This window comes from Glycine soja, chromosome 9, assembly GCF_004193775.1.
Source record: "Glycine soja cultivar W05 chromosome 9, ASM419377v2, whole genome shotgun sequence".
Classification (NCBI taxonomy): Eukaryota; Viridiplantae; Streptophyta; class Magnoliopsida; order Fabales; family Fabaceae; genus Glycine; species Glycine soja.
The window spans coordinates 5,092,031-5,104,893 of record NC_041010.1 but is presented as its reverse complement, the minus strand read 5'-3'; the positions used below and the strand labels follow the sequence as shown (position 1 = coordinate 5,104,893).

The following is a 12,863-nucleotide window of genomic DNA, read 5'->3' as shown; positions in this document are numbered from 1 at the left end:
CTCGATATTCAGTCTTTTGTGAAAATGGAGGTATAGATAGATAAAATAGAAAAGTTATAATAAACATGTCTTATAGACAAGTTGCAAGTAACATACAAATTAAGAAATAAAGTTTGAAAGTTGTTAAATAGAGAAATAGGGCATTATATATAACTACTTATATTAACCATTATTAGATTGACGTAATTAAAAAAATGTAACGAGATAAATAATTTTGTATCAATAAAGGTAACATAGGGACTAAAATTATACTTTTTTATATAAAGATTATTTTGTAAAGTAATATTACCTATATAAACTAATTCATAAAGTAATATTAACAATACAAACTGGATCATTAATTTTCAGTAGTGTCATGTTATGACATCAACATCCTCTGCCACATAAGCATTATGTGTTTGGCATGTCAATTCCATATGCATCATTTATCATATTAGCAACACATGTAAATTAAATTAGTGTTGTGTATACTGTTAACGATATTACTATATGTATTAATGACAGACATCAAAACTTAACTTTTATGTAGATGCAAGGGTTCAAACTAGCGTTTTTCTTTTTATAGAAAATAAAACTTAAAATTAAGTATAAGAATTAAATGAATAATTGAGTATTTTTAAATATGAATAAATAAATAATATAACTAGTGTATAATTATGAAAAAAACAATACGATAAATTAATTATATATTTGGTTTAATATTAAAAAAATTGATTTTGAGTCAAATATTATTTTTAGATAATTTTTCACACATTTAATATCATGTTAGACAAAAATTTAAAATTGATTGTGCCAAAAATTAATTTTAAGTTGAAACAATTCTAAGTAATTTTGCATTAGAAAAAAAATCATATTAACTTTTAATTCTAATTTACTTTTATAACAAAAATCTAAACATAAACCAAATTATTTTAAAATTATTTCTAACCAAAATTAATGTTAAAATGTTAATTCTCTTTAAAATTAATTTTGCAATTGCTAATCCAAGTGCACACTTGTAAGTTCCAACTTATATTAACTTATATAAGTAATAAAATTAAGAAAACAAGGCATTTTTTAGTTTTAATTTTAGTTTCTGTGGACGTTTTAACGTTTATGTTTAGTTTTACTTAAAAAAAAAAAGAAGAAAGAAAAAGAAAAAGTTGAGAGGTGCGGTTGCACGTACAGAGAGAGAGAGAGATCGGGGGAGTGTACGAGAAAAAGAAAACAAACGGCGTAGCTTCGCCTAAGAGAAGTGGCGGTGAAGTTGAGACTCAGAGCGCGCGATCCAAAACTCGAGAAATCGAAACACTCTATGATCATCATCTCTTAGTATATATATATACTTCCACAATCGAGAGAAAGAAAAAGAAGAAGAAGAAGCAGCAATAAGCACTACTCATAGGTATTATTATTCTTATCATTGCCGTTTTATCATCATGAGCACCGAAAAGGAGAAAACATCTTCACCTTCTCCTTCCGTCGAGCTCTGCAAGGGCTTCAATGGCCTCGAGAAGGTTCTCCTCCGCGAATCGCGTGGTTCCTCCGCCGAGGTTAACATCTTCTTATTCCTCTCTTTCACGTTTTCTCGCTTGATTTGCTTGCAGTTGTTGTTACTCGCTTCCTGATTCGCATTTTACGGTTACGTTTGTGCGGAGTGCTGATCTTCCGAGAGTTTCTTCGGATCTGGAGTTTTAGGTTATGTGGACTGTGGTTGCGGTTGTTTAGCTTAGGATGCTCGATCTAGCTTTGTCCAATGATTTTTAATTGAATAAATCATGAAAATGAAGAAATGAAAGAGAAAATTCGATTGTGTTGTACCTGGTTCTGTCTGATTCTGACGTTTGCGTTGTGATCTTGTTCAGGTGTATCTGTACGGTGGCCACGTGACTTCTTGGAAGAACGACCATGGCGAGGAATTGCTTTTTCTCAGTAATAAGGTGTGTGTATGTGTGTGTGAATATTGGAACGTGTTCGTTTTTCATCTCTCGCTGTTAGTTCATTAATTTCGTTAGTTATGCCATTGCGTTTTAGTTTCAATGTTCAGTATTCTTTTTTCTTTCCATTTTGTGTTGTTGTGATAGAATGAAGAAAATAAAGTACTAATTCTGTACTATAGATCTCGATTGGCTTGCAAAGCATGATTTTAAATTGCGGTTGCGGACCGCAATTGCGGTGACATGAAGTTTTTATTTTTTATTTACCGCAATTACGGCCGCATCAGTTGCATTTTCTGCAATGTCAAGGATGGCCGAGTAACAACAACCGTGATTGCAACTGCAATTTAGAATCATGTTGCAAAGTCGCATTTTCCTTTGAATGCATTTCTATTGTACATTGAGTGATCTGAAGAAATAACTTGACTTATAATAACTGTAGGATCTTTCTGTGATTCAAGATCTTGATTTGTTTTTATGGAACATTACTACTGAACTCGTATCTTATTGTGAAGAAGGATTTAATGTCTCTAGATTGGCTTGTACACGTGTGAATTTCTATCCTGATTATAATTTAATATATAAAATGTATGAACCCTGCCTTATATTCATCTTTGATATGTCTATGTGACTTTGGTTGTGATCCATCTTGTTTACTATACTTGTTCCTTATGCAGGCTATATTTAAGCCTCCAAAGGCAATTCGTGGAGGGATTCCACTATGCTTTCCACAAGTATGTACTTCTTACGTAATTTTGTCTTCCATGATTGTTTTTGTCACCATAATGCAATTTTAGAGGAGGTAGAAACTTAAAAGTGAAGAAGGAAGAAGAGGGATGAGAGTGAAGTGTTACTGGCTCATAGTTCTCTTAAAACTTAAGCACTGATGTTCTTAAATTAATACCATTATAAAGAGGGAGACTTGTGACATTTCAATAACCTCTTGACACTATTAACCACGTGTAAAACATATTTGACCATTAGTGCCACACCTAGAGATTGATAATTGTATACACACAACTTAACCACTTGTGAGACAAAGTTAATCATCATTAGACATTTCAATAACCTCATGACACAATTAACAACTTGTAAGGCATATTTAACTATAAGTGATAATTGTATGCAATCACATTCATTTATTCTTAACTACTTGTGAGGCAAAAAATTAACCATATTTACAAACGTGGTTAACCACGTGTGATGGGTAGATGCTGGGTGGAAATTTGCAGCAGTACATTAATCCCTACTCAAATTATTAATGTCACTTCTGTAAATAAAATGCCAAAATAATAATTTTTTGAAAAGCATTTTCCTTCTAGATTTTACTGCTTTCTTGATCAGACTCAATTTGCAAATCCTAAATAACTACGAAATCAATTAAAAATTAAAATCCTGTAATTGAAAATTCTACAATCTGTTTTGGAATATCATCAAATTTGTAAATGGCCTTTCAAAACTCAAAAGTACTGTTATTATCATCTCATTCTAGATGACATGATCCCGAAAATTTGCTCTCTGTTTTCAGTTTGGAGGCCTTGGTACCCTGGACCAGCATGGATTTGCTAGAAATCGATTCTGGACCATTGATGATGACCCTCCTCCTTTTCCAACAAATACTTTGAGCAAAGCCTTTGTTGATTTGATTCTTAAGCCCACTGAAGAAGACACGAAGATTTGGCCTCACAGGTATTTATAGAAATTGTTCTACATGTTGTCTAGATTTTTTTTTTACTACCTTGTTTAACTTAAAGCTCTTTATTTTATACTTAATTGTTTATATTATGTTTCCTTCTGCTATAATATGCCTTTCTGTTTGCTTGTAGTTTTGAGTTCCGTCTTAGGATAGCTTTGGGACCAGGAGGAGATCTGATGCTGACATCCCGGATCAGGAACACAAACAGTGAGGGGAAGCCATTTTCGTTCACCTTTGCATATCATACATATTTCTCTGTATCAGACATAAGGTTAGTGCTTGAAATATGTTTGTTTCACACTTTATCGTATTTTAGTAATGATTTTCTGTTTTTATTTATAAACTAACACTGTTGTCACATTTAACAACTTGCTATCTGTGTGCTTGAAATCTTTATTTGTCTACTTCAGTGATAACATTTCATTAATTTTGTAATGGATACATTATCTTATTAATTGTGAATTTTGTAACCAAGATTGTAGCTGTCCATATATTTATTATCTTCAATTACTGGATTCCAAAGTTCTTCATTATAACAACAGGTGCATTTATGATACAAAAGGGATCTCAAAGCACTATTTGGTAAAATATTTCTGTTAAATTTGCAGTATGCAAATGCTATCACGTTATCCAGTTAACTTTTTGGTGCTTATGTACATGACCAAAATGAGACTTGTTTGGTGAAATATTTCCGTTTGATACTTTTTAAGGTTGGTTGAATTAGATATTTCTGTTGCATTAATCCACTTATGTTTCTGTTTTTCTTCAACTTGAATGCTAATTCAACCGCCTTTTTTTCTATATTTTTTTTTGTCTTAATTTCGGTACATATTTTATTGGTGACTACATGAATAAAAAAACACTCTAATTCCTGTACATTGATTTATTATTATTATACATGGATTAACATCTTTTTTATTTGCATGAATTCAGTGAAGTTCGGGTAGAGGGATTGGAGACCCTGGATTATCTTGATAACTTGCAGAACAAGGAGCGCTTTACTGAACAGGGGGATGCTTTAACGTTTGAATCAGAAGTAAGATTGATTTTTCCCTTCTTTTTTGTTTTAGGAAGCAGGATGCTGATATTAAATGTAGGATGTGGATTTATTTCACTAAATTGAACTATCTGAAATAAGAGGAGGGATCATGTTACTCCAAGAGTAACTTTTAAGAGAGTTACTCTTCATCTTGACCATTCATTTTCTTGACATCTAATAGCTCTAAAGAGTAATTGATCTTATCTGTCACATCCCAAGAAAATGAATGGCCAGGAAGAGTAACTCTTTTTTTTAAAGAATGAAGAGTAATTCTCTTAAAGTTATTCTTGTAGTAACTTGATCCCTCCTGAAATAAATTAAATATATTTCTTTACTTTAATCTAAGTAAACACTTAAGATGAAACTTAAAAAAACTGTTTTCTTAATGGACCAAAGAAAGTGATAGACTTTTTTGAACAATGCTCTCTGTTTGACAACTTTTGTGTGCGTGCACATGTGGAAGGATGAAGAGATGTAAAAGTGTATTATTCTTCATTCACAGAAACAACTAGACAGTTTCTTCTCCATCCCAATCCCTATCCTAAGCTTTTCTTTTTTCTCCCCCCCCCCCCCCGGTCATATCTTCACAAAAAGGAACAAAAGAAAGAAAAACATGTACCTAATCTTGTTTGTTTACTGTTGTACATGGTTTCTAGTATTGGTTGACTCATTCTAGCCACATCACGTAGCCAATTCCGATAGACTGATGTTTCATAGATTCTGTTGACTATAAACTGTTGCTTATTCTTTTATTGATATGATAGGTTGACAAGATATATCTTAGCACTCCCACAAAGATTGCAATTATTGATCATGAAAAAAAGAGAACATTTGTTGTGCGTAAAGATGGCCTTCCTGATGCTGGTGAGTATTATTAAGTTCACCTTGTACAGAAATTTTGTGCTACTCATAAGTACTGATTGGGACTTCCATTATTTGTAATTTTATAATTTAAGAATATAAAATTGTTCTTCATATATGCGTGTATATGAACAAGAATGGAATGGGGCAGACTGAAAAGTCAGATTTCCTGGCATTGTTTAAAATATGTATCTTTTCTAATTTCTATGTCTAAATGATGTAAGATTGTTAGGTATACCGAGTAACAATATAGTGATAATGACTTTTGTGAGAGACTAAGGTTTAAGCTAGCAATTGCATTTTCCTAATTTAACTTGAATACATTTGGATGTGTTGATTGGGACATTTGAGCTTGGGCTATATCTAGTCATGCAAGAGTTTTTAAGCCAGTACAAATGAGTAATGAACTCGGGAAGAATCAGAAACATGAAATTCATAGCTTCATTGGGCACAAACCGTCAAACTTAACAACTCTGAGCCAAGTTGATTATTATATATGCCCTTTATTACAATTGAGTTGTGACACCTCTAAGTTCACATTTAAGTGACTGCCTGCCTAATATTTTTTTAATTAACATTTACTATTTAATCTGTGCAGTGGTGTGGAATCCTTGGGATAAGAAAGCAAAGGCCATGGCTGATTTTGGTGATGATGAGTACAAGCATATGCTTTGTGTAGAGGCTGCTGCTATTGAAAAGCCTATCACTTTGAAACCCGGAGAAGAATGGAAAGGAAGGTTAGAGCTTTCAGCTGTGCCCTCTAGTTATCGCAGTGGACAACTTGATCCCCAGAGAGTTCTTCTGGGAAGCTGAATGATCATTGTTGTGTTCTGTGTCCTGTACAGGTAATAACCGCATATTAGTTCTATTCAAATATCCTTTCACATTACCATAAAAAAATGACCTTAAATTTTGGAAACTAAAGAATTGAGTATATAATGGATAGATATTGATTCAGAATCGAGAGATTAATAGAAAGATATAAAATTTGTGTATCCTCAAGCAAGAATAATATACAATGTTAAATCAACTAACTGTCTTAATACTTAACCCTATATTTATGTCCTACCTCTGCTAGTTAGAGAGCCAACTCTAACAACTTTAACTAAGGTCTTACTAACAGAGGCTGTTTTGCACTCATCTTTATTTCATCAAACATACTTCAAAATCAGTCTGGTTACTAACAATTTTTTTTTTCTCCATTTTTTTTAATTGTTACGCGTGTATTCATTTTGCACCATGTAACTGTAAAGCAGAATTAAGAAACAATATTCTATAATGATTGCGTTTTTCTATTTCAATGTGTGAATTGGGTTGGGTATTGTTCTCTGCAAATGACATATTGTTGCTTAGATGATGCATATCAACAGTAGCTCTTGAATCTGAAATTTGGTTATCTTATGCTTTGATATTTAAGATTGACTGGTTAGCAATTAAAGCTCTTAGTTTGGTCTTAGTTAGATTGCTCGGTTGTCTTTCATATATGTGTTAATCCATTTAAATGTCTCACTAATCGCTTAGGGAAGATTTATCTGCAGGTAGCCTGTTGCAACATTTATGGATGTTGAAAGGAAAGTGTCTCAGTAATTTTGCCCCTTCATGTTTCATTTAAGTCGGTGTTGGACAGATGAACTCATGTTGGATAGAATTTATTAAACTTTTGTTTTTTCCCCTGTAATGGATGACTAGTGTGGTCATAACAGACTGCACAAAGCATATTAAGCTGAAGAGACCACACAGTTGTTGCCATGGAAGATCAAAATTACAGCCTACAATTCAACAGATTTTCACGTTGGGTTGAATGGCCCAGACCCAGAGGGATTCCTTTTGAATTCAGTCTTTTTGGGTTCTTAAATCCCTACAAATTGTTTATTTCTAAATGTTGTAGGCCAATGAACACATCTTTTGAAGAGTATTTTATTTATAATGCCAAAGGAATGTACAACACAAGAACTATTGAAAGGTCATTTTAAATGTTTCTGGGTTATTTGTTACATGGTCCTATGTTTGCTTAAATGATTACTTTTTCTACCTTCGCCGTATAAACATATTTTACCAAGCAATGCTGTTCGTCTTGGTGGATGAGTAATGTATAGCTGATAAAATTAGGAGACCTTTTTCATTTTTCCTTTTAATCACCTTCAATCATCTGTTATCATATTTTATATTTGCTGTTCATTATTGTTATTAAAAGTTTCCATGCCTCATTTTATATTTGAAAGCAATCATATTCATGTTTCCCTCTAGTTCCATATGTGAATGGAGCCCGTCTATGTTCATGACAAGATATGCTACAGATCATGTGTACATTTCTCTCGTGATTCAAATAAGTTGATTTATGTTACACAAAAGTCTTGACTTATTTAATGTCTACTAAAAGACAAAAAGAAATGTGATTTGATCGTGACCTTGTCATTGAGTTTAAAATTATGATGTTATCACTGCAATAACAACTAGATCTACACTAGTATTGGTTGATTATGGTGTCAATTAGTCAGCTGGTTATTTTTGTCTATAAATAATTTCTTGGCTATTCATTAAAATTAGGATAATGATAAGCGATCACAATATTTGGCCTGGGAATAAGTGGTCTATTTTTTAAAAGTAATTGATAAGATAACTAAGAGCTTAGAAGTTAGGTTTTGTGATAAGCTTTTCCATAAACACTTTCTGAAAGAGACAAAAAAAATTAAAATAAATTTTTTCATAAGTTAAAATTAATTTATATATAAGCTTTGTAGAAATTCTTCCACATCTCCTTTAAAAGATGATTTTTTCAACCCAAATTATTTTTAACTTATGGAGATTTTTTTTTTCTTATTTTCTTCTAAAAAGTTTTATAGAGAAGTTTTCCCCATTAGTTTTCTAACTAGTCAACTAAGAACTTGTTTGGATAATAACCATTAGGGTTGGTATACTGATGGGAGGTTTGAGGTAATTTGCATGAGGTCCTAGATTCAAACCGTCATTGTAAAAAAAAACTCATGGATAATAGAAAATTAATGAAGTTTTAAGAATTTTATAAATTATACTTTCAGTGAATGTTATCCTAATTTAAATTAACTTCTATTTTTTAATTAACAATTGTAATATCACATTGACATTTGGAAGAAATTTTGAAGATTTGTTTTGGGATTATATTATATTATATAAGTATTTTGTAGTTTTCTGTTTTGGGGTTTTTCTCTTCCCTAGTATAATAAAAAATATTTGGTTAAATTTACAAAAAATAACTTATGATGCTCTTTTTTTAGTTTACTTTAATAAAATTTACGATAAAAATAAACACTTATTAAGAGTTTATATAACATTTCCCTAAAAAAGAGTTTATATAACAAGTTCTTGTGCAATAAACTATCATTGAATAAAAACTATTATTGTATCCCTCCAAAACTTTTGAACATGTTTTTTTTCCCCCTATGTTTTTAACCTCTTCAATTACATTTTTCCCTTGTAGTTTCACAGATAATAAAAATACTTAAATATATTTTTAGTTCCAAAAAAGAATGATTGTATTTTTTATTTTGGTTCTTATAATTTTTATTTTATTTTTCATACCTCTAAAATTTAAATTGTTTTTGACTCCTATGAAATGAGAAAATTTTTATTTTGGTTTTCTTTAGTTCTAGTCTCCAAACTTTGAAATGATTATTTTTGTCCCTAAAGTTCATTTTAAGCCTTTTAAAAAATGCTATTTTAAGTTAGATAAATAATATTTATTTTAGGGGTTTAGAAAAGTTTTGTAGGCATTACATGCGGACATTGTATTATAGACACTAACAAGTGTTATTTATGACAGACACTTGACCTTTTCTTAAACATAAGCATTTAAGGAGTCCCTCATAAAAGTTTAGACAAAAACATAACAAAATTTCAAAATTTGGAGGGATTAAAATCAAAGATTTTTTTTAGATTTAAATATGGTTTTAGTCCGATAAATATTTATTTTTCATTTAATCTTTGAATGAAATCCCTAATATTTGAAAAAAACAACTATTCACATCTCTTCATCCAATGGTCCCCATTCATTCCTTGATTCAGTCAAATGTGTTCTCTTCACTCTCTCAGTTCCCTTCATCTTCACCTATTCCTTTTCCTCACAGCTTCAGCAACCTCATTATTCAACATCGCCGAACCTGCAACACACTGGAGCGACACACAGGCTCACCTAAAGAACAACCTCGATCTTTCCTCCATAACTCCAAGCTGGTGCCTTTATTCATGGGACTTCTCCCTCTACCCTTGCGACAACCTCTTTAGCGACAAGTTCACCTGCGGCTTCAGGTGCGATGCCGTCATTTCAAGAGCCACCCACGTCACTGAACTCACCCTCAGCCCAGCGGGTTACATGAGCCCACTCGTCATAAACCATCACCACCACCACAACAACAACCTCCCATTCCTCCAAACCCTTAACCTCTCCAAGAACTACTTCTCAGAGATATTTGATTGAATCAAGCAATGAAACCACATGACCTCGTTCCCGTCGGCGATGCACCATGTGTTCTCCTCATCGTCATTTCCCTCGGCGAGCCCCGCGGTGGCGCGTGCTTTCATTGCCTTGCGAAACTCCTCGAACCGCGCCAGGGTGTGCGACGCCCTCTGCACCTTGAAAATTAGTTCGACCCGACCTGGGAATGGCTTGGGGCCCCAACTTGTGTGGAAGATGATTTCGACAACATTGTGTGAAGGGTGGCCTTCAAGAAGTTCAATGATGCCACACAACGAGGTTATTGTTGTCGTAGTGCTGCTTCGAGAACGTGTCATGGTGGTTCGTGCTTTGAATTCAGGTTTGGTTGTTGATGATGAGTATTTTGAGCTTGGATGTTTGGGGGTTCTGATGATGACTTTGTCGTGATTGGGGTTGTTGTGGTTTTGGGTATGGTGGTTCATGCTTCGAATTCAGGTTTGGAGTGGGGTTGTTGTGGTTTTGGGGGGTGGTGATGACTTTGTTGGTGATGATGAAGAAGAGAAGTTGCTGTGAAAACGCACCGGAATGTTAAAGAATGATTTTGTGATGTTAAAGGGACCAAGGAAAACAGAGAAACAAAATGATTGAAATCACCTTATAAAACATCATTTTTTATGTTTTTTTTAAATTATACGTGTAATCATAGTTAGACAATAATTACAGGTGACATGTTTGCATGGCTGGTTAGCGTAAATAGAGAACGGACTCTGACTAACAAAAAGGACTTGGAATAAAATTTTTGAAATATTAAAGACTCATCACAAAATAAAAATTTATTAGGGACTAAACATAAAAAAATATATTTAACAGAGATTAAAAACATATTTAAATTTTTTTTTATAACGACTAAGTTCAATTTTATTAATTTTTTCATGTACTACAAAATATATTTAAGTACAATAAAAAATATTCAAATGTAGTTATTCAGAATGATTTTCTCCAAATAGTTTGGTAAGTAATAGAATTTAAAGTTGAAGTGGGCACAGGCAGGAAGTCGTTGGCGTAAAATTCTTTCTAAATATCATTTTCAGGATAATGATATTTCTTGTATTAATGGTTAGATGTGATGTGGGCCATGCTGTCCAATGTATTAACATAATTTTCCATGGTCAAAATGCAATTGTTGTTCGCTTAGACTTGAATAAAAGATGCAGGAATAGTGTGTGGATGCCCATAAATTATTCTGAAATGCCCATAGATTTAGAATATGCTTGCGTGCAGACTCATTAACTTCATATTATTACCTCATTATATCGTTATAGCAAAAAATGACTTCCTTTATTATTTTTTGGTCAAAGGAAATGTGCTGAGTTTGTTATTTAGAAATTCATCTAGTTGTGTTACTTGTGTAGACTTAGTACCAACTGTTCAAATTAAATCAAATTGTTTCTTGAGAAATCAAGATCTGCAAGTCATCCCAAAAATCAAGATCTGCAAGTCATCCCAAAAATTAATTCTATACTTTTCAACTTGTGATGATGTTTGAAAAAGAGATATTCATTTGATTCAAATTAATTGCTTCTACCTTGACAAATGTATTGATAATAATATGATACATGCACAAGAAAGGATGTGAGAAAACTATAGAATTTATATGAATTATGTTCTAAGCCATTGCATCCTTCTTGCAAAAGTTTTCTGTCAAGTCCAAGTCTAAGCCACGATTATGGCAATCAATTTTTTGTTTCTTTCCCGTTAGCATTGAAAAGTAATACTATAATATCACAGCTAGATCTCCCTCAGTCCGGACACAAAAATTAAATAAATGAATAACTCATTACAACTTGAACCTAATTTCTTGAATTTCGCATGCAAATATGAGGCTTTTGAGTGTTTGACCTTGAACTTGATCCTCTTCAAAATGCCACATGATTTGTTTCCTGTATGTACATATGGGTGTAGGAGTGAGAAAATTAAGTGTGCCATGTGATGTTGATTACATAAAAGCTTCTTTTCCCTTTCTAATACAAATTCTGACGTTGGCCGTAGGGTAGTTAGAAGATAGCTGAATTCAATTAAGTTGACAATCTCATATAGAAGTATAAATTATCCAGCTTGACATTCTCTAATTATATAAATGAAGATTTATAATTTGCTTCTGAAAAGAAAAGTTAAAGAGAGATCAATGTCTCTATCTTTGATCATCAGCGCATATATTCAATTTAACCTTCATTAGTTCGTGCTCATTTCCCAACAAGTTGTTAGTATTTTTATATCGTAACGTATATATAGAATTAAACTTTCTTGCCGCCCAATCAAACCTAAGTACATTCTGAATGCATCTTGCATGCTTCACGGTTCACGCAACTGTGATAACGTATTATCCGCATCCTAGCTATACTAGAGCAAGTCTTATTTTTTTTTTAAATATGTTTTTAATTCTTGATAATTTTGTATTTAATTTCCAATAAATTTTTCTTCACATTTATTTTTTGATATTTGAAATGTTTTGCTTTAGATCTATATCATCACTTAAACGATGATGTGTCCGTTAAATATTTAATAACACGATTTGTGGCTGTTCAAAACGTCTTCACCGTCGCCCCTACCGCCTAGTCCAGGTAGACGTTCGTTGCTTCTTCTGCATCTCCACTACCATCCTTTGCAATGTCGGTGATGAGGTCGAACTCATCTTGATTTGTTCATCACCATTTTCACCAAACCTTCTTTGATCTAGTGCCTCTTGTCCCCATTTTTGCCCCTGGTCCACATTTTGCGTAGTAAAAATATTGTAGAATTGATGGTTGCTCTATCCTAGGTTTTGCGACAATATTGATTTTAGTTAGTTTGTGAGGAGAAGCTTACAGTTCAGTTTAATATGATTGATGAGTTGTAGATATGGTTAATGTGGTTTGAAATCTAGTTTTTTTTATGTCTTCT

The 12,863-nt window shown here is 32.6% G+C and overlaps 1 protein-coding gene across 2 annotated transcripts; it reads left to right on the top strand.

Annotated features, from left to right (window-relative positions):
- The first annotated feature begins 1,132 nt into the window (after positions 1-1,132).
- Positions 1,133-7,672, top strand: LOC114367995 (putative glucose-6-phosphate 1-epimerase). Of its 2 annotated transcripts, none has more exons than XM_028325305.1 (9): positions 1,133-1,532; positions 1,845-1,919; positions 2,594-2,650; positions 3,445-3,605; positions 3,743-3,883; positions 4,546-4,648; positions 5,416-5,515; positions 6,111-6,357; positions 7,039-7,672. In XM_028325305.1, the coding sequence occupies exons 1-8, from the start codon at positions 1,419-1,421 to the stop codon at positions 6,323-6,325; spliced, it is 966 nt and encodes a 321-aa protein (XP_028181106.1). In that variant the 5' UTR covers positions 1,133-1,418; the 3' UTR covers positions 6,326-6,357; positions 7,039-7,672. The 2 variants fall into 2 exon arrangements, with proteins under 2 accessions (XP_028181106.1, XP_028181105.1); XM_028325304.1 differs by having other exon boundaries at positions 1,134-1,532; positions 7,051-7,672.
- The last annotated feature ends 5,191 nt before the right edge of the window (positions 7,673-12,863 follow it).